Source organism: Acipenser ruthenus, chromosome 1, assembly GCF_902713425.1.
Source record: "Acipenser ruthenus chromosome 1, fAciRut3.2 maternal haplotype, whole genome shotgun sequence".
Lineage (NCBI taxonomy): Eukaryota > Metazoa > Chordata > Actinopteri > Acipenseriformes > Acipenseridae > Acipenser > Acipenser ruthenus.
In genome coordinates, this window is record NC_081189.1 from 13,660,524 (window position 1) to 13,683,345 (window position 22,822).

A 22,822-nucleotide genomic window follows, 5' to 3' on the forward strand; every position below is an offset into this window, starting at 1 on the left:
ATACTGTATACAATCTCTTAAGATTAGATGTCTGAACCTTCAATATCCAAGTATAAATACTCCTGTTACCAGCCTGTTATCTGTAATAACAACTGGAGGTAGAAACAAGCCTCCTGCAATGATAGAAGAAAAAAAAACAACTAGGAGGTGAATTAAATACAAAAATAACCATGGTGCTTCCCTACAAAGTTTGTCAGTATAAACCCGAATAATACATACTACCTGAAGAACAACTGCAGTGTGGGATTTAGGTACCGCAAATGATGATCCTCACATTTGGAAAGATGTGACAGAAGTAAAAAGTCATCTTATTAGAGCAGTATTTCCCTACTTCATTTCACCTTATATCTCAGCTCAGTTTCATGTAAGGGTAAGGATCTGAAAGGATGTGTTTAAACTACAAGACATTTTCAGATTGAAGCATATCAAAAAATCTTGTAGAAGTCATTGGTAATTCATGCCTATTTCCACAGTTGTTCAAAGTTCTGAAGAGACACTTGTTGTAAAGTTCCACACCCACATCCATCACAGGTAAAGTAATAACAATATTACTTTAAAGTATAATCACTTGCGGCAAACAAAATAGACATTTCTAGATAGTTTGCATGTTTATCCAACCCAAGCAAGGTGGTACAGTGACTGTATACACGATTAAAGAAAGGACATTTGTGATTCATGAGCACCATCTAGTGTAAAAATACATACCGCATTAGGATACAGTTCTTTAATAGAAAAGTTGAGTACATCTGTTTTTTATTACATTTTCTGTTGCTTCAGAAATGTAAATTGATCATGTTTATATTATAAGAATGTTCATTAAATATGGGGGGTAGATTCGATTTTCAAGTTCCTAACCCAGAGACAGCTCAGACATTTGATTTGGGGGCTTGTAAATAATCTTATTTTTTTTTCTTATTCATTTTAGTGTTGCAATTGGTGTTTTTCTCCATGCAAGGAAAAACATGTGCTAAAATACAGCTGAATTGAAGGCTCAGAGAGCAAAGACCATTGGACCAAGGCATAACAGATCTTTAAAACAGCTTAAAAAAAACATAACATATTTTTATCCTTCATTTTATTTGATGACTGAAAGTTCATACGTCATACCAATGCAATTAGTTTTTAGTTTTTACTATACACTGTTGTATTATCTACAATTATTTGTAATTTTAAATATATGCTGTATCCAGAAAGGGACTTCCATTGAGAGCTCCTGAAAATAAGTCAGAAAATAATTGAATTAATCCATCATTTTCATTGTCTCTATACACCATTAATATCCAGTATACTGGCTGCAAGGCAATACTATAAGCCCAGATGAAAGAATAGCATTACTGGGGGATTGTTTTTCTTATTATTTCAATTTTCACTTTTTGGCCTCTGATTATTCATTGGATGAACACAGTTTATACAATTCAGAATACAAGTGTCTTTACACCTTCACTAAATAATGTAATACTGAGCAGCACATTTTCTTCAGGGTACTGTACATGTACGTTAACCTTACACTGTGTCAGTCTGAGCAGGTTGCTTTGTGAATGACCAGTCGTTGCTCTAGTAACTAAAACATACTATAATTGAAAATTCCTTTAGGAATTTTTTTATTTATTTATTTTTTTTAAATTAGGTGCCCCTGTTACCCAGCTGTCTGCATTTATACTTGGTGTTTTGAAAAATATATTTCTCATTTTATCAAAGTGCATACAAACTCGATATCCGGTAAGCAGAAACAGGCCATTCAATTCGTCCTGGAGTGTATATTACAAACCTAGTCATTGAAACAACCAACTAACAATTTAAAGGTCTGTTTTTGCATATTACATCCGCATTATTGCTGATTTAGCCCAGTCATTTAGGTAAAACCACATAGTACAAATCTATAAATAACATTTAAGAGTCAATTTAATCACATACCTAAATTAATAAACATGTATCGCCTTCACATGTGTGTCCAATTGTGTTTACCTGTAAATATATAAAAAAAATGAATACATAAATTAATAAATACATTCACTGGTAATTATTTGTACACACAATCATTATTATTGTAAAAGTCATTGCAAGTGGGTGACGTTAATTTCAGCAGCTCTGAATAATTGCTTTATTAATATGGGGCTAAGACAGCTACCACAAAGCAAATATGTATCCTGAAAAAAGGTTCTGCCTGCAGTATCATTAAAGCATGTTTTGGGAGGCTTGGATTGGATGAGTTACATCCTTCTTGAGTGGTCTCACCAGGATTAGATTGCTATGGGATACCCAAAGCATACTTTCTTTTTTTTTCTCTTTTTTTTTTGCGATCACATAAAAAAGCTTTGTTTTTTTTTTTTGTTTTTTTTAAATCTGTGATAAATGTGAATACCATTCACAAACTGTTAAACAAACACTGTGAACGGCACTAATTGGAAGTGTAAATCTGAGGTTAAAGTGAATGTAAAAAGTTTAGTTTTCATTACCAGCTTCTGACACCGCAATGGTGGTCCTTTTGGGAAACAGCAAGTTGAAGCAAACTCTGTCTGGTGTTCAACTTTTTTGTTGATTTCATCCTTAGTGGCACCAGGTAACTTCTCTTGAAAATGTGTCAGCGTCCTTTACCAGGTTTTTAAAATAAAGATAATTTTAATACCATGATTGAAAAACATACATCTCTTTTAATAATAATGTGCTGAACAGAGTTTATTATCAGAGGGTTATATGATGTATTAATTCTCACTTCAAAGAAAAGACCATTTTGGTTTTACAATGATTGAATTTGCTTTCAAGATATACCCCAACCATAATGGCTCTAAGCGTGTATGCATTAAAATTTTTATATTTTTGTATCATATAATTGCAATAACTTTCTCTTTATAATTGCTCAACAAACAAGTTATTGTGAAGGCTATTTTCAGACTGCTTTTTGGCTGTGTTTGATGTATTGCATATATGAAATTCACAATTGATGATGAGTATAAAGTACAGAGAATACCAATTTGTTTTAGGTCATTTTGTTTGTCCAGAGATTATTAGCTTTGTTTGAATGAGATTTTGAATAAAATAAAACTCACCTTTCTTTATAAACAGTGAAATCCAGTTTCCGATAATTTTCACATATCTCATTAGCCTTTGATATAAATGTTCCAATCTCTTTCTTCATCAGGGGTTTCTGGAACAGAGAATAAATGCATTAGACACTGTCTGGCCACTTTATTAGGACCTGTATCTTACCCTGATCGCAACCTTGACTTGACAAGGTGCTGTTAAACCATTCTGAGAGGTAGGCAGAGGATCATGATGACGAATGCATCTTCACGTTGATCTCAAACATGATCAACTCAATTGAGATCCTGCATTGAAGATGCCTGAAGTTTGTCATGATCCCCAAAGCATTCATGCACAATTCTGGCATGATGGATGGGTGCGCTGTTGTTTTGAAGCAGTCCTCACCGTTACGGTGCAACTGCGGCACTGCTGGGAGAAGCTGATCCACAACGGGGCTTCCGCAAACTGAGGCATTCGTTCAGCCTCCCCGGGTAATCAAGGGACCCAAGGTGTACCAGGAAAAACTGCCCACATCGGGGCGATGCCAAATCTAATGGCTTATAGAGGTCCTAATAAAGCACCAAGGCAGTGTAGACATAGAGCATAATCGCTTTGTATTGAGTTTGAAAAGTGTGTTGTTCTCCGTATCACTAACAGACTGTAAATGTGAATTCACACCGACTATTCAGAGACTGCTGATTTCAGATACTTACAGGATTAACAGGTGTAAGTAGTTTTATTCAAAATAATAATATCGTTTGAGTTACCGGTAAAAAAAGAACATAAACATTTTTTTTTTTTTTTTTTTACCTTAGTATTTAAGCAAGTGTTGGAGTCCTCAGCACTGCAGCAAGAATTCACCATCTTGTTGAAACCTCCAAAAATTGTTGCAAGAATTGGGATTGGAAGATAATGGTGTCTTTTTCCAATCTCAAAGAAGTACCTAAACATCCATAATGAATACATTACTTCTGCTGTAGAGAAAGCATTGCATAAAAACAACAAGATTGTGAAAATGAAAGAGTAAGCAGCTTTGAACTGGATTTTCCCATGACCTTTTTATGATGTTTGTAACCATTTGGAGTGGTTCATGTTGTTATTACTCAAATACAATGTGTTGTTTTTTTTTAATCAGCCAGTGTTTTGAATGCTGAATATGGGTGCCCATCAACAAACACAGTTTTAGGCAACAAAAAGCATTGATTATTTCCACTAAACCTACACTTGATTTGTAAGGGTTACCATGTATTAAATTGTACATATTCTTAGCCTTTTGCACTTGAGTGAACATTTTTTCTTAAAGTATAATTCAGACATTGCTATTTACTGGAAGCTATTTTTTACTAGGTTTAAGGTAGCCAAGAAAGGAAACTTAAACACTGAATCAATGTATAATAAAATATAAACTATGTATTTGTTAAATAAATGGCCAGGTAAGTAGATAAACAAACAGAAGTTGAGGCCTACTTTTTACCACCATGAATAAACAAAAACTCTTGGTCAGCTTACATGCTCGGTGCCTAGAATGCCATGAAGTAAACATGGGGTGTAAAGAATGGCCCTAGCAAGAGAAATTAAACAATGTGCACTTTGTCTCTAGTGCCCCATTGTAGTGGCTACCCAGTGCCGCCCACAGACATTTTCGGGCCCGGGACAAGTTTTTCAACTGTAAAAAAAAAAGAAAAAAAGAAAAATTGGCCAGGCTTTCATAAAATATAAAATAGTGTAAACAGCTTACAGTAAATAGCAGTGTGTTTTTTTTTTTCTTTTGTTTTGATGTTTGAACATTGGAATTAGGTGTGGTGCACGGGATGACATCTGTATACAAGATAAGATATACTGGAGTGATGGCAAATACTTCACTGTGATTTATAATTCTCGCTATTGTGGCCAGGGGATGCTCCAATTAACACGAAATAAAAAAATGCTAAGGTGGGGCATGATTCCAAAAAGTTTGAGAAAAAAAGGCTGCGAGAAAAGTGGTAAAAAGAAAACAAAAACAAGAAAGAAGATCAAGCAGAAAAAGAGATCAATGCAAAAGAAAAAGATCAATGCTAAAGGAGCCTGTGGAGCATACAGATACATCTCTACGTATAAGACTAATGGCAGAAAGAGGTCTGAAAGATGATCTGAATCGAAGAGATGTGGTTAACAACACTGTCAATATTCTTAGGCTTTTATGTACTTGTGTTTTTTCATAGATCATAAGACGTGCTTGAGAGACCTATTTTTGTTCACAGATTACACTGTGTAACAATTTTTTTTTTTTTTTGGTTCCTGGGTAGTAAGTGTTATTTCCTAATTGCTTATGCCTCAAAAGTATAGAAAATGGCTATTATTCCCCACAAACTTTGCTTTTGTGACCAGGACAGTGATATTTTGAAATTTACCTATTTCCAATGAGAAAACGGGCGAATTTGTGTCTTTTCGTTCACATAAAGTCAGAAAAAAACAACATATGATCCAAATTAACATGTATTTATACTAAAGTAATACAAAAATGACTACAAAAGATTTAGAAGTGAGCAGTTTTTCGAGATTTACGATTATACTGTAAATCACTTTCACGAATCAGCCCTCAAATGTAGTCTCCCATCATGTTCTCGTTATTATTATTATTATTTATTTCTTAGCAGACGCCCTTATCCAGGACGACTTACAATTGTTACAAGATATCACATTATTTCACATTATACAGATATCACATTATTATTTTTACATACAATTACCCATTTATACAGTTGGGGTTTTTTTTTTTTTTACTGGAGCAATCTAGGTAAAGTACCTTGCTCAAGGGTACAACAGCAGTGTCCCCCACTGGGGATTGAACCCACAACCCTCCGGCCAAGAGTCCAGAGCCCTTACCACTACTCCACACTGCTGCCCTTGTCTATATACTGTCCTTGGTAGTGGCGTTCAAAGTCCAGTATATCCTGGTGGAAGCGCTCGCCTTGCTCCTCCGAGTACGCTCCCATGTTCTCCTTCAATTTATCAAGATGAGCATCAAGGATATGGACTTTGATGAACATCCTACAGCCCATTGTGCCGTAGTTCTTTACCAGAGTCTCAACCAGCTCCACATAGTTTTCGGCCTTGTGATTGCCCAGGAAGCCCCGAACCACTGCGACAAAGCTGTTCCAAGCCACTTTCTCCTTACTAGTGAGCTTCTTGGGGAATTCATTGCACTCCAGGATCTTCTTTATCTGTGGTCCGACGAAGACACCGGCTTTGACCTCTGCCTCAGACAGCTTAGGGAAGAAGTCTTGAAGGTACTTGAAGGCTGCCGACTCCTTATCTAGAGCTCTGACAAATTGTTTCATAATGCCCAATTTGATGTGCAGTGGTGGCATCATCACCTTCCGGGGTCCCAGCCATACTCATCATACTTCAAGGCTTCCAGCAAGGTCTTGATGCTGTTGTAATCCTCTTTGAGGTGCACCGAGTGAGCCAGGGGAAGAGACGGGTACTTGTTACCTTTAAGGAGCAGCACGGCTTTGAGGCTCCTGGATGAGCTGTCAGTGAAGGACAGTATAACGAGAAAATGATAGGAGACTACATTTGGGGGCTGATTCGTGAAAGTGATTTACAGTATAATCGTAAATCTCGAAAAACTACTTACTTCTAAATCTTTTGTAGTCATTTTTGTATTACTTTAGTATAAATACATGTTAATTTGGATTCATATGTTGTTTTTTTCTGACTTTATGTAAACGAAAAGACACAAATTCGCCCGTTTTCTCATTGGAAATAGGTAAATTTCAAAATATCACTGTCCTGGTCACAAAAGCAAAGTTTGTGGGGAATAATAGCCATTTTCTATACTTTTGAGGCATAAGCAATTAGGAAATAACACTTACTACCCAGGAACAAAAATTGTGTTACATAGTGTTACTGCCACCTAAGTAACATTTTTTTTTTACAGAAGCAGTTTGTTCACCTCACCTGAACCTAAATTACTTTCTGACAGAATAGGAAAGATGGTTAAAATAGGCAGTGAAGGAGAACAAAGGATACTGGGGATCAAGGTGGACTACTCATAGGGTAGGATTCAGGTTAGGACAGGCCTTGTCTTCTTCATATTCTTGTGATTTGTTTTTACCTAATATAAATCTCATGTATGAAAATGACCTGTCAAAGATTTGTCAAAATACCAGTACAAGCTATCCTGTGTACAGATGGCATTCTGTCCAAAGTAATCTGGCACACTTCTAAGATTAATCTATATATTCAACACCAGTTCCATAGTCAATTATTTTTTAAATTTATAAGTTAATACAGATACTTTGTGTGTAGGTGCCCCTTATTATAAGAGACATCATTTTGCACGATGTGAGCAGTCAGAATCTCAATCCAAATATGATTTATTAACTTACACTGTATAACTCTTCATTCAGCTATGTCTAGTGCCTTTTCTAAGAACATTTGCGAGCTCTCTGTATGAGAGCCTTTGATTTCCTTGGGTAATGCTGCCAGGTGCTCAATAAATGTTCTTTCATGCCATTTGTTATTCTTTAAAGAACCAGTAAGCTAACCCTTTTTTCCCTGATAGCTTACTAACAGCATTAGCTGAGACATTTGCCTCCACATTTCAGTGTTAACCTTTTCTCCCTTGTCTGTTCAATCTGACCTTCATAGAATTCCACTTGATGTAAAGCTGTGACCATTTTCTACCATTTCTGACAGCGCAGGACTTTTGTACTTATATTTGCAGAAAAACAAAGTCTGCATTTTGACCAGGTTGAGCAATGGAATACTCTGTTAGTACAGCCATATTTAAAGTGTGAATATAGGCTGAGATGTGTGAATGGTCCTCTGTCCCATATTACATTGGCAAAGGCTGTGCTGCTTAAGGGTGCAAATGTAAAGCAAAACCTGTGCTGAGCCACTCTCCTCCTATAGTATGTATTTCATTTTAATAAATCATTTCATTGTGTGCGTGTCCCATGAGGCCAGACTCCTGTTTGAGTCCCTCTCCTGTTTGGTGTGATTCCTGTCTCCTTTCTTAACCACTCATTGGCATTATCACACAGCCACTGATGGTTTATCTAATACACTAGATGGCAGTGTTAAATACGCTGCAGTTAATTTTGTATTATTTTCATTTATACTGTATCCTTATTTATCTACCTGGCATGGCAAAGTTTGCAGAAAACAACCACTGGAAAACACAAATCTGGATGCAAGTGGGTCATCACTGATCAGCCTGTACACAAGTACAACAGTCATGGTTCAATTATAGTTTGAACATGGGACATGATCCATCTGTTTTCACTGTGTGGTCCAGTGGTTAAAGAAAAGGGCTTATAACCAGCAGGTCCCCGGTTCAAATCCCACCTCAGCCACTGACTCATTGTGTGACCCTGAGCAAGTCACTTAACCTCCTTGTGCTCCGTCTTTCGGGTGAGATATAATTGTAAGTGACTCTGCAGCTGATGCATAGTTCACACACCCTAGTCTCTGTAAGTCGCCTTGGATAAAGGTGTCTGCTAAATAAACAAATAATAATAATAATACATATTGCGGGCTTCGGTGCAGGACACACTATTTGTTTTTGTTCAGTCGTGTACTTCTACAAGCTACACCTGGTCTGCGCCTGTTAAACACGCTGCTTCTAATGCCATGGAGTTGAGGAAGGGTAAAATCTTCTACATTTATTTTATTGTTTTCATTTATTTATTTTTTAACAATTATGTAAATATTTTATAAAATGCCAGTGCTGAGAATCAATTGAATAGCTATAGACTGCTTGTCATATGTTTTATTAAAACAATAATAAAATACCCCCAACTGCTGCAGTATCATAATATTAGGCTTCTTTTTGTCATAAAACAGTTGGCTAACGGAGATTCTGCAAGTGGCCATTATCTACTGTATTTATCTAATTAACACTAGAATGACCGCGTTTATACACATGCCTAGAACAACCATGAGCGGTCAATTTGACCGGCGTATTAAAAACAACAGAAATATTATAATGAAAGGACAAACAATTTAATATAAGTCGTAGTTTTATTCAGGAATGTCATATAAAGCATCTACACAATCGAAACATTGTAAATAAACGGACATTTGAACAGAAATGTGTTTATATACAGACATATTACATAGAGCGCAATCTCAAAAATGGTTAAAAAACAAAATAAACTAATATTGGAAAATAAATTTGTGTCTATACAAGTATATCATGTACATACAAAACTGTACAACTGAAACAATGTAAATGAGTTAAAAATGTGTGGGGGCTCCCGAGTGGCACATCCAGTAAAGGCGCTCCGCGTGGAATGCAGGATGCGCCCTATAGCCTGGACGTTGCTGGTTCGAGTCCAAGCTATTCCACAGCCAACCATGGATGGGAGTTCCCAGGGGGTGGCACACAATTGGCCGAGCGTCGCCTGGGGGGAGGGTTTAGGTCGGCTAGGGTGTCCTCGGCTCACCGCGCTCCAGCCACCCCTGTAGTCTGGCCGGGCTCCTGCGGGCTTGCCTGTAAGCTGCCCGAGAGCTGCATTGTCCTCCGACACTGTGGCTCTTGGTTGGCTGCATGGTGAGTCCGCAGTGTGAAAAAAAGCGGTAGGCTGACGGCACACGCTTCGGAGGACAGCGTGTGTTTGTCTTCACCCTCCCGAGTCAGTGCAGGGGTGGTAGCGGTGAGCTGAGCCTAAAAATAATTGGCCATTCCAAATTGGGAGAAAATAATAAAAAAATAATTGGCAACGACTAAATTAAAAATAAATAAATAAATGGGTTTATATTGCCTACATAATGAAAAGCACTCAATACACTCTCATCAGTGTTGCGTTTTGCATATGCTATGGGCCCTAGAACGTCCCTCAAAATATTATGTTCACCCCTTCTACCTGCAGCTTCAACACCAGGATTTATAGTGTTCCAGACAGTGCCATCATTACCAGCCTCTTGAGTGCCAGGTGGTGCTGGCGCTACCGCTGGAGAAGTGGCTGCCTCAGGTGAAGTAGCAGCTGGATCAGGTGCAGGGGCTGATGCAGGTGAAGTGGCTGGCATCCTTGCAGGGGCTGCCACAGAATTGCTTCTTCTCCCACGGGATCTCCTGCACGCTCTTCATGCACTCTGTCCTGGCACTTCGCTGGCATCCTCCTCACTGTCACTGCTGCTGGAAGATTCATCTTCGCAAGCCCAGTCTGCCTCAGAGCCAGATTCGTCATTGTCCGTCTCTGCTGCATCAGAATCGTTGTTTGGAAAAATGTGCAGTAATTCCAAACACTGCTTTGCTGTCTTGCGTCTTCCGCGATCCATTTTCAATGTGTATTGGGGTAACGAGTGACTTATATATTAACCATTGCAGACAGACAGCCGGGCACCATGAGCTGTCAAGGCTAATTGATGGGCTATCAGGAGGCTCATTGAAACAATAGAAATGTCAGAAGACTGCTCACTTGAGGAATGCAGACTGATATAATCAAAGTTCAATAGAGGGTGGCAAGTCCCGACTAATAAATCCAAATAATACAGCAACATTTCATTGTTATAATATGTTTTATATGTAGATGTCAATTTGACTGCTCCCGGTCGGAATAGGTATTTCCCTAATTTTTGCAGCTACACAATTCTTTCTTTGTTAGGTTAATTAGTACATATATTTAGGAAAAGTCAGGAAAGCACAGCTCCTTATCTTAAACACACACACCGCAATTTAAATTTAAATTCCAAAAACAGTAAAAAAAATGACGGTCTTGGTCGTTCTAGAGTTAAAGTCTGCTTTTTCAGTTCTCAGTTTCAATTCTTTTTATTTTCATCTTCAAATTCCATGGCTCTCCTTCACATTCACACTACTATTAATTAATTCATGCTTTTGTTCAGCCTGCTCTGCACACCAATTGGATAATGAAAAGGACCCTTACATTTCTTTTTGTATTTTGAAATACATATGTTTGTACTTACTTCTTAATAGTGACAGAACTAGCATCTTTGCAGAGATCTTCATTATCAGGCTCTTGTATTTCTGCTAATTGAGTAGGAGGTTGGGCGTCCAATGAATCAACGCAGGGTAAAACATCCAGACAAGGTTTAGTACAACATTTTTCTAATTTATCATACTTGGCAAGTAAGGTGGAATTCGTGCACAAGACTGTCTTCAATCCTATAAACTAGAGAAAAACAAAAAAAAACTACTATTATAGTACACATCTGAAATATTGCAGTTAATGTAACTAATGTATTCTTCTCATGTTTTAGATCCACTTTGTACATCATCACAATCCTGGTTACTTTTTAAAACTCAGAAGTTTAAAGCTCCCCTGTGATCTCACTGGGGGTCTCACACGTGTTCTCTGAGTTCAGCTGGTGCACCAGAGCGTAACCATTAATCTGTCCCCTGTACCTGTAGCTAGAACACAAGGCTCACGCAGTCACATTATATCTAGGGGGAAATTAACATCCACTAAAACCCCAGCTTGCTGTGCTGTGCTGAAAGAGATGATTTTATTAATACAAGACATTAACCAATGGCCTGTGGGCTTTTTGAAATTCCATTTTTGAAGCAGAACCTGCAAATCAATTCCATTTATATAGTTCCATGTGGTACAGTACATGTGAAAACGCAGCAAGGGACCAAAACCAAACAGATTTTTGTTATTATTGTCATATAACAAACCTGGTTTTTTTTTTGTTTGTTTTTTTTAAATATTTTTTTAATGAAAACTAAGGGGATGAAACTATCATTAAAATGTGAGTTTTGCTATTAACTTTACTTCTCGTTTCCATGCTGATTAATATCAGCTTTCACAAATCATTAATTTGGATCAAGACAATTATTTTGATCCGATATGTGCGACATGATACTCGGTATTGGTTTGAAACTTAAGGACCTTCTTTAGTACAAATTATTCAGTGTAAGTTACACTTACATTTTTACATACAAGTAGAGAACTTTGTGATTAAACTTGAAAAGGATATATTTTTTTGGCAGACGCTATTAAGAGGAGTGTTACACCCTGCTTGTCTATCTCTCTGTTCATATGTTCAATTGATGTGATCAGAAACCCAGAGGCAGTGTTCTTTTTTATGTTAAGCATTTTTGTGTTATTATTATTATTATTATTATTATTATTATTATTATTATTATTATTATTACAAGGGTTTAATTAAGTAACAGAATTTTTTTTTTGTGGCAGACTTGTTAGAAAGTCTGTAACAAAATGGTTGATTGTTTCACTTATTGTCGATACATTGTAGATACGACTATTACTGAAGACACCCATCGTGCAGGTATCGCAAAATCCATAAACAAAACAAAACGTTAAAATGAATTAGTTGTGCACTGTATAAAATGGGGGGTGGGGGGGTGAAGTCCAAAAAGTTTGAGATCAACTGATTTAGAGGACAGATCTCAAACCCCAGTGCACTAGAGTGGCCATTTTGAAAAGAGCTTTGAAACAGACTAAAGTTATAAGTGTAAACAAGTTGTCAGGATGTGAACAATGAAAAGAGAAATTACAAGTACATTATTTAAACAGTTGTAGCAACACGTGGGGATGTATAACGCTATATTTTTCGGAACCCTGCTACTTACTCTTTAAGGCTAGTGTACAATTCATTTTTATAAAGCAATTTATGAGTCAGATGGCAATAATCTGAAACGTTGAATAAATGGTTTCATAAAAAAAAAAAAAAAAAACACTGAACGAAAAGGTCTCTAAACCCCTCGTGCTGTATGCCTATTTTTTCCTCTTTGGTCAAAGAAGCTTGCCAGGGCTACTTATAGCAGATCTCAGATAATAAAGCATTACTTTGTACAGCCGTTAGTTATAGCAGAAAGTTGCGTGAGGTTATGTCACACACAGGATTTTCACTGCTGAAGTCTTGTAAGCATAATGTACGTCTTCCAGACATGTTTCCACTGCTTTTTAACATGAGAAGGTGATTTACTCACCCTTTAAAGTCATACAGTGTTTTATAGCGCAAGGAATGTGCATGGTATCTGCGGTGGAGAGGGAGAGAATCGTCTTTTTAAGCTGCATAGAAACCAGGCCATTGTTTGTAGTTTACCTGTAATTCTGCAATACTCAAGATAATATCATGATTTTGGATGTGTATACTTTACTCTAACCTGCCTGTTTACTTCAATCTTGAGCTTCTGATGCTCATACTCAAAACATTTTTTCTTTCAAGCTGCTTTTTCCATGGAAATAATTCTTACCTCTTTAATAAGGCATTCAGGGTTTGGATTGAAACAGCATTTTGCAAGTCCTTGTTGAAGATAGTCGGCTACAGGTAAGACTTCTTCAAATGAAGCACTAGGTATCATCTGTCCAAAACGTACCGCCAATCTAACCAACACAAAAATATCAACGCACTTTAAACACTGTTTTATCAACAAGATAAAAAACAATAATAAATACAATAATGCTTAAATTAGTACATTTTAAGGGAATGTTAAATAAGGTTTACATTTGATAGAGAACATGCAGATTTCCATTACACGAGAGTAGATGTTAAAACTTCATGCTGATTTGAACTCGGCTCTCGCCAAGAAAAGCGCCAACTAAAACGTAGCTTTACAGTAAACTAATGTGATCCATCTGTGTCTCCATCCATTTGCGTTTCCTTCCATACGATGATGTAGATATCCTTCTGTCAGGTGTTGATGGCTGAAGTGTAATGCTAGCTCCTGGGATCAGCTTATGTGCCTCCCTAGCGCATCAGCACACACAACGGCTGCGATGCTGGCTCCAGTAATGATACGCTTTTGTTCTTTTCCTACCAGAGGGTATATACAGTAGGGATCAAATCTGACCAGAGCGCCCCATATATACATGTACCCTCTGGTGGCTCTGGAAAAAATCTTATAAGCCATTTAACGCCATTAACTTAATTTTACATTCTCCTCAAACCTTATGGCCAGCAAACTTTGAATGTTTTTTTTTATAGCAACCCTGGAGCATATTCAATCTAAATGATTTTTTAATTTATGAGATTCAAAAAATGATACAACGTAAAAACAATCTAGCCTTCCATTTTGCAGCCCCCACGTTGTGAGGAATTCTTCGATTTGATGAGGAGTAAGAGAAACTGCAAACTGGAAAGTCACACAATTCTGTCATTACAACCAAACACACTTGGTAAAATGTATGCTGGGATTAATCTTGTCTACTTACCCAGTACTGAGAGATTTGAAATGCACTTGGTTGTGGCAAAGATGGGAAGCTAATCGTAAAAATAACTTGGAATCCTTTTGTTGTAGTCTCTATAATTTAAAGTACAAAATGCAGAATTAATTATAGAAAACAATATACAGTTTAGTGAATTGTTTTCAACCGTTCTTGTGTTTAAGAGCAAGGGGAATAAAATGAGATCATCAAATTAAGATTACCTCTTTAAGAAAACAGACTTTGGATTGAGATGAACTGCAGCAGGATGCAACCATTCTTGAATAGTTGTCAGTAGCATTTAGTACTAATCCAGCCGGGACACTTCCATGCCTTCTTGCCAGTTCATAAAGATACCTAAGACATGGACACATTTAAGTGTACAGTATGATCCACTTTCAGTATCATTCAAAGAGTCCACCATTGGTCACAACTATGTATGACATAATGCCCCCCCCCCCCCCCCAAGACTGTAAGTAAGATAGTTGCAAAGGTGTAATTGTTCTTCAAACTTGTAATTCATGTTCATGTCTTACCTCTCCATATAACCTTTGGGATCTGCTGTGAATTGCTTACAAACTTCATCATCTGTTGGCTCCTCGAGGGAAGGAAACTCTTCTGAAAGGACACGCAGATTAGCCAAACACAGTTTTCTCTCCAGGCTCTGTTCTTCACAACACTTTGTGATTCCTGGGTGTTTCGGAAAGGGGGAATCCTCCATGCAAGAGACTTCAGACATAGCAGTAGCCTGTTTGAGGAACACGAATAATATTGTGGCAACACAGTCAAAAACAATAAGGGACAGAAAAAGACAGTTCACGGGGATAATTGTGCAATTTAACATGGATTGCTGTTGTTATTCATACAGTATGTACCCTTATAAAAGTTCATTGTGGTATACTATGGTTAGGGCTTGAACTTTTTGTTTTTTTATTTTCCAAATCTCTAGCTCCCTTTAAATTTTAGTTAGTAGTGGTTATACTGTCTCTGCATCCTATTAAAGAGAAAACTACTAATTAAAGACTAGGTTTAAGATTTATTTTAAATTGATTTTAAATGATGGACTTCCTATCAGTGTACTGGGTATTTTATTTTGAAAAGAAAATCTGTCAGGACAACTCTGTGATTGCAAGAATGAAATGCAATTAGGAACAGTGATGAGCAATTAACTTCATTTGTCACATCTGTTTGAAATTAACCTTAAGTGAAACAAAATCAGGCTCAGTGATGAAAGTAAAACAATTCTGTAAAAGAATTAACATTAACATATTTTTCTGAGTTTAATTAGAAACTAGAATAGGCTCAAAATAAGTTTAAATTTGATCAGAAATAAAACCTGAAAACGTCAAGCTCTAACTATGGTTAAAGAATCTCAAAGTGTAGCAAAGCACCTTCAAGGATGGTGAACAACAAATAATTGTGGTATTGGCTAAAGGCTGCACACTGAAGTTAAACGCAAGGGAACCTGCAAAGTTACAATCTAATTTCACCATGTTTACCAGCTGAATTACATTTCAATTCCCACTGCTTGTTCTTAATGTATAGAAATGGCAGTAACTACAATTTTGTATTTTTTTTTTATTTACTCACTAAAACATAATTTCTTACTGCATTGAAATTAATAATTGTTTATTCATGGTGACACATTTCATGGAACATTCAACTCTCCATGAAGGACGATGATGATAAAGGGTTGCTGCTGTCAACAACAACAGCAAACACCCTTTCCTTGTAATCTCAGTGAACATGTCAATCTTCAAATTTCAGACAGCAACCTAATCAATGGCTGGGAGGCTTGTTTCAGAATTGTACATGCAATCATCATATCTATTTAAATGAGCTTGTGTTCCACAGTAATGTTGCATTTTATAATTAAATGTGATTCCATTGTAACTGTTTTCTGTTCATAGTTTAACCCCTCAGTGCACTCAATCAGAAATCAGATCTTAAGCCCAATTCAATTCACTTTTAGCTTTTGATTCATTATCAGTAGTATGTAAAATACTACAAGTTCCTTTTGCAGTATGTAGCATACTGGTAGAGTTCTCCTAAAGCATGGTGTGACCGTCATGGCCACAGAACTCACAGAGCTTTGTTTGTGTAATTTAAAAAATATATATATAATAGCAATGGTTACCACCCTTTCTGCCAAATGGTGCCGATGGTCCTTGTGACCTCAATACTGCTTAATTAAAAGGCATTTCTGTGAGAATAAGCATTTTGTTTTCTCATTTAAACCAGTACCTATTTTCTACAGCGGGGGGCAGCACAGCTTCAACAAAAACATACCACAACAATCAACTGGACTCCACGGACACCCACCAGTTTGTGTGGAAACAAATATGGACAGTTTATCTTCACTGTCAAAATAATGGCACACATTTATAAAAATAATTTATAAAAAATGTACCTTTTAGATAATGTATATATTGACAACAAATGTTAGCAGAACGTTAGCTGGCCAATTTCAAAGCCTTTTGTAAAATATCTGCTGCTGCAAATTTAAATGAATAACTACTAATGTGGACGAGAACTGCCAATTTAACAAATGTATCAGAAAGTAGATTCGAGAGATAATCTGAAATGGAAAAATAGCATTTTAAGGCAAGCATATTCATTTTTCCATACTAATGGTACTGTACGTGCTGCATACACTATAGATAGCCCCAATACACAACGATACATAATCACCCAATAGATTAGTGATTCAAAAATATATTTTGAACTCCTAGGGGTAGATACATATTGTTTGAACTCATATGAGCAGGAATAAAGGCATGGCCGAAGGATTTAATCAATGAGATAAGGCCTTACACAACTGTAAGAAGGCTGCTATGTTACATACATTGAAATATAAACTGTAAAAATGTTTTATAGCAATGTTTTTTTTGTATAATATAATGAACTAATGCATTGACTTTCTTTATAAAAAAAAAATCAGAAAAAAAATCGATAACCCCAATACATACATAAACACTATGGTCAAATATCACACTGTTTTAAACATGCACACATGCATAGTCCTTTAGCTGACTGCTTGTTTCCTGGATTCATTGTAGGTATAGCATTCTTACTGAACTAGCTGTATCAACAGCAACATTATTATTATTAGAAACTATAACATGATTTAATTACATGTTTGCATAGGATTTCGTTTTTGATTAACATTGCCTAAATTATTATGTTACTCTTTTTATAGGGTTGACACCTGTCCGGGTTTGACCCGGACAGTCCAGGAATTGGCATCCGTGTCCGGGTGGTAGGAATTAACAAGCCTGGACAGCCTAATGTCCGGGTTTTAAGTGAAACGCATAAGAAACACCAACCTTCCTTTAATATTTTCTTTGACATACCATACAACGGGGCATTTTGAAGTGGAATTTATTTTGGCTTTATTGGCTGTTTGGATTGGATCACCAATAATACTTCCACCAATCAGAGTGTGGCATAGAGTGTGCGATCCCGCCCTCTGTCAGACTGGTGGTATGCAGCACATGTTAAAGAAAGAATCGCGCGCTAGACATGGGAAAGAATGTGTCGGATGTCAAAGTGAATATGAGAATTTTTTAAAGCAGACCGGACATTTCTATCAATGGATTTAGGAAATCTGGAATTTATGATGCGATCAGAAACTCTGAGGCTGTGTAAACTGCGCCTCCTACTGTGGTACCTGTAGGACTGTTCTTTTTTAGGTTAAACCGTTTTGTGTGAGTTAATTAAGAAGCAGCCAAAATGGTTTATGCCAGACTTGTTAGAAAGTCTGTAACAATGGAGCAAATTTGCTTTGGATTGTTATTGTCGATATCTGTATATTTCCTGTTGCCAGTTATACCATTAAGATGAATTTTACACATTAAAACAATTAACATTTTGTGAAAAAAAAATGCTAATGGTTACTATAGCCTCGCTCTAATTGCAAGACAAATACATACGTTTATTATTGGTATATTTATAATAAAAGTGAATGGATTAAAAAAGATATAATCTCTTTGTGACTACAAAATCTCTTACATAACAGGAAAAAAAGTCCACTGTATTGGTCTGCGTTAAAATGGATGACAAGAGAAGTCTGACGTTTTGGCAAAACACTCTACCATAATTCCACTACCATATGTAGGTCTGACAAATTTCATAACAAAGGGATGTTGTAAACTACTTGAAACCAGGGTAGATTTGTAACATGCTGAGGTACCAAATGATAGCTTTGTCTAAACCAAGCTAACTTCAGAAAATTGGGTCAACAAAGACCCAATCTGCTGAAGTTACCTTTTTTTGTGCAATGAGAGGACACAAACTATCGTCCCTGTGACAAGAGCGGCAACTTTTAACAAATTCTGTGCCAGGGCAAACGTTTTAGTTTTGAAACGTTTTAGTTTCGGCTTTATTGTTAAAGTTTTCACACGTGGCTATACTGTCCTACAATTACTTAATGATACTGCGATCACTCCACTGTGTTCTGTTGGTGAACCATAGCTAAGTTTTTAAAACTGAGAGTTAGCAAATGCCTACCGTTAAAGTGTACTGAAGTTAGTAATCCTTTCAATTACTGATATCTTAAAATTGAAGGGCCATATAAGAACAAAAAATATTGTAACTCATTTTTAGAAGGCCTTCTTTGTTGTTGCAGTGACATTGTAGATGCTATAACGAGTTACTGTAAATGAGATACTGTTTTAGCAGACACATTTCAGTAACTAAACATGTATTTGAATGGTTTTGAAAATAAAAGTAGAAATACAAAACTATGTGGTATTTGTCTTTGTGAACATCCTAAGCGATAAACGCCGAAATTATCTAAACATTTTTTTTTTTTTAAAAAGCAGGTAGACAGGATCGTCACTTCAGAAATTGCATTGATTTGCCATGGTGTTACTCATCACCACGGCGACGTGTCTCAGGTAAGATTAGCCTCTAATGCACCATGATATAGCTACTATTTTTCTGGCTTACAAGATTGCTAGAAATATCAAGAGCACAATACTGTGTATACTGCATGATTACTGATTTGTACCAAGATCTGGTGGTATTGTGTTAAACTGTATTACAGTATACTGCAGTTTTGATAGACCTAGGCTGACTGAGAAATATGAGTTTGGTCTGTGGAAAAGGTCTTTTATGTCACAAGCTAATATATACACATGCCACCCCGTTGACATCTAAAATGTACGCCATGAAATTGATTTTTTTAAGTGCCTGGTCAGAAAATAAAGGTAAGCTCTTCAAACAGCTCAGTAAACCTAGATTGGGGTTGGGAAAGCTATAGAGCTTTTCATGCTTTGTAATCTGCAGGTTCAAAACACAACACAAGAAAGCATGTGTGGTTCAAATTTGAAACTGCTTAGCAAACATCAAAGGTAAGACAGATAAGACATCTGCACAAGATTCTATATGATTTTAAACCAAAGAAGGAAAGGTTGTAAAAATTCAATCTTCAAATTTTGAGTGAAATGTTTAAATCTTTGATGTCAATTTATTGTCATGATGGTTAAATGTGAGATGTTTATCAATTCAGGGAGCTCCACACTACCCAACTGCACACAGTGTAATTCAAGAAAAGCCCAAGGCACGTGCAGCCCTTTTAATGTTACAACAGAAAGACTGGCTGATGCATTAGGTAATCTATCTTAAAACCATCAACATTGTACAACAATGAATTCAGCCTGTAACTTCCTTTGTACTAGCTGGACAGACCAACCTGCTCTATAAGTAATGGCGTCCACTGCATGTATATTAGTGTTACTCAGATCAGATCCCTGCTCATATATATAGAAGGTCAAGTCAGAGGATTGGTAAACATGACTCTGGGGTCTAATCAGCAGCAAATCCACTGGCGGAGGAAGCGCGGGGAAGCTCGAGAACCCAATGAAAACGTAACTGAGAGCTCAGTTGAAACGGAAACCAGAAGACCCTGTAGCTCTCCAGGACCAAGGTTGGAGACCCCTGCTTTAAGGCATGTAAGAGGTGTCTGTATATTAAAAAATGGATCGGAGATGCCCTTTAACCTGAAAAATACATAAATACAGTATTATTTTATGTATTTGACCTTTTTCTGCTTGCTGAAAGAAAATCTCCATTCGAATACGCACCCTCTGAATGTCAATGTCAGCAACAATAGAGTAAGCCCAACAGGAACAGCAACTAGTCTCCGGTTTGAATGACAAGTTGTAGAAATCAAACAACTGGATGCAGACTGATTACTTTGAATAAACTTTACGAACACACTGTGAACAAGTCACTGAACAAACAGCACGATCAGTAATAACACATGTAGTCTACTATATATTATTAATTACTACTTTAACTTTAACTTTTTTTAACATGTTTTACATTTTTTTAAGAGGTAGATAAAAACAAACAGTTTGCAACCCATGTTCGCTTTTATGTAGGAGGTACCTGAAGTGAAGAACACTTTTCCAAAGCCCTAGGGAATGCTCACTTGATCACATGTGTCCTTGTACAGACAGTGCAGCATGAATTCAAGCAAAAACACTGCAACGCTTTCAGAAAAAGTATGTTTGTCAGTGCTATAGACCATGCTTGGCAGTATCTGAAAAATTTACAGAGTGCATTTCTGTTTGAAATTTAATTCCTGTAAACTGTAAATATACAGGTATGTCTGGGCTCGCTTTTGTGTTCCAACTTTATTCACTGTGAAATCCTGTAAATGCACTGGTCAGTCTACACAGTTTGCTGGACTTGTAAAATTGACTGTAAAACATTTCTACTTATACATGTATGTAAAATTGCCATTAAAAAAGAATGCTAGTTATTTCACGTTTCTGCTATTTCAGATAGTTATTTTTACGAAATAAGAAAATTAAACGCTGTTTGTATGGCTTTTTTACCTTCATAATCAAACCACTATAACTACGTGTCTGTGATTTGGTCGCAATTGAGTTGCATTTTTATGTAGGGCCTTAATTATTTTCAATATCAGTAATTGTGTTTCGGAGGGAAAATAGCACGGAGGAAGTTCGCCCACTGAGAAAATATATACAGTACACTGTATACTGCCAGTCTTGATCTTAAATGTGTTCAGTAATGGTAAAAAGAGGGGTTTTCAATAAAATAAAATAAATAAAAATGATGATGCTTTCAGTCTTTGGAATTATACTGAAGTGCTCCGTTTTAATTCAGCTTCGACTCACCCCCTCATCATAGCAGTTAGGATCAGCACCCTCTGCACAACAATTGTCCGCCAGGTTTACCATTGCATCAAGAACAGCATTCACTTGTTCAAATGTAGAGGTTGAGAATTTCTGGCTGTAAATAACAATCCCACTAAAGAAAGAAAAATATACTTTACTGTAAACACTGCTTCATACTGTATGTCAAACACGTATCTATAATTGAGTGAGTTCATGATTGACAAACACGCCTCATTACAGAATTAAATCACCTCACGGAGACTTCACAGCCAATTTAAAACACATTTGTTTTGTCTTAACCCATGCTAACTAGATTATGCACAGTATTTTATTTCAGTTATTAGTATCAGGGGTCGAAACCAAAGAACTGAATAGTTTTTATTCGTAATTTAAACACTAGGTGAACCACAGAAAGATCCACAGTATGGTTTACACACATACCTGGCTTTGAATTTCTCTCTTCCCAACATTGAGTACTGTTGGCATATTTTCTCTTTTTCATAGTCTTTGCCTGCAATGAAAGAATATTGGGCCAGGTTAATGTCTTGACATCGAAATGCAATTTGCTCCATTTTTGTTTAACTACAGAAAAACAAGTAACACATTTAACTGAAGGACTCAACAATGCCTCCACTGTTCCTTCTAGTGTAACACTAACAGTTTTGTTTGGTTCACATACACCTTGTGCAAATTTCTGAGAAAGAAATCTGATCATAGTTTTTCATTACTTTTGATAAATACAAAGGGTTCTTTTTACTAAAAAGTACAAGATCATTCATTCCAGGTACAGAGTACAGGATGATTCATTGCAATTTGTTTTCATTATATATAATGCTTCATGCGCTTTTAATGTTTAATGTAATGCAAAAAACACAGCAAAACATAGTGTATAAGATTTCTGCAGCAATGTCACTTCACCTGATAAACTCATTTGAAACTAAAGATACAATACAGTCAAAATACATTTCTGGAAAGCATCAAATGGCAGAAAAGGCAATAGGCAATATTAAAATACATAATGACTTTTAACAATACGCTTCAGACAATTCAACTTTCACATATAAATGCAGACTATATAATATAATGATCATTATACTGTATATATATATTGATTATTATTATCATTTTTTTTTTACCTCTGGATCTTGAGTGAACAAAGGTCACTGCGGCAGTAAACAAAATAATCTGAACTATCTTCATGTTTTAATTAGTATCTATTCTTAATTATTTTTCAGACTGCTGAGCGATTACTAGGTCCCTCTGGAAGCGGTTCTGTAGAATGTAAAGCCAATTTGAGTTTGTCATGTCAAATATTAACCTAGCAAATCTAGCCATCTTTCAAACAAGGTAAACAGATTATCAAAGGGTCATCAACTGTTAAAAGGCACAACATGTAACATTTGCAAGCAAAGCAGAATTTAGATCAGTGGTGCACAACTCGGTCCTGGAGGGCTGGTGTCCCTGCAGGTTTTTATTCCAGCTGCACCCTAAAGTACTTTATTGGACCTTATTAGAAACTTAATTGGTCCAATT

The 22,822-nt window shown here is 36.5% G+C and overlaps 1 protein-coding gene across 1 annotated transcript; it reads right to left on the reverse strand.

Annotated features, from left to right (window-relative positions):
- Positions 1–1,058: 1,058 nt before the first annotated feature.
- Positions 1,059–22,565, reverse strand: LOC117403632 (vitamin D-binding protein-like). The gene is made up of 13 exons (XM_034925029.2): positions 22,426–22,565; positions 21,731–21,800; positions 21,290–21,422; positions 14,678–14,889; positions 14,366–14,498; positions 14,151–14,239; positions 13,193–13,322; positions 10,936–11,141; positions 3,832–3,964; positions 3,048–3,145; positions 2,457–2,589; positions 1,915–1,965; positions 1,059–1,213 (listed from the first exon to the last, which is right to left on the reverse strand). The coding sequence occupies exons 1-12, from the start codon at positions 22,487–22,489 to the stop codon at positions 1,915–1,917; spliced, it is 1,452 nt and encodes a 483-aa protein (XP_034780920.2). The 5' UTR covers positions 22,490–22,565; the 3' UTR covers positions 1,059–1,213.
- Positions 22,566–22,822: the final 257 nt, after the last annotated feature.

Bases quoted from the DNA above. Each gene is read 5' to 3' on its own strand.
- LOC117403632 (XM_034925029.2), bottom strand. From the start codon at position 22,489: ATGAAGATAGTTCAGATTATTTTGTTTACTGCCGCAGTGACCTTTGTT. The intron at 11,142-13,192 runs GTAAGAATTATT...GTTTTTCTCTAG, and splicing joins CTGAATGCCTTATTAAAGAG to TTTATAGGATTGAAGACAGT. The intron at 2,590-3,047 runs GTGAGTTTTATT...AACCTGGTAAAG, and splicing joins TTCACTGTTTATAAAGAAAG to GACGCTGACACATTTTCAAG.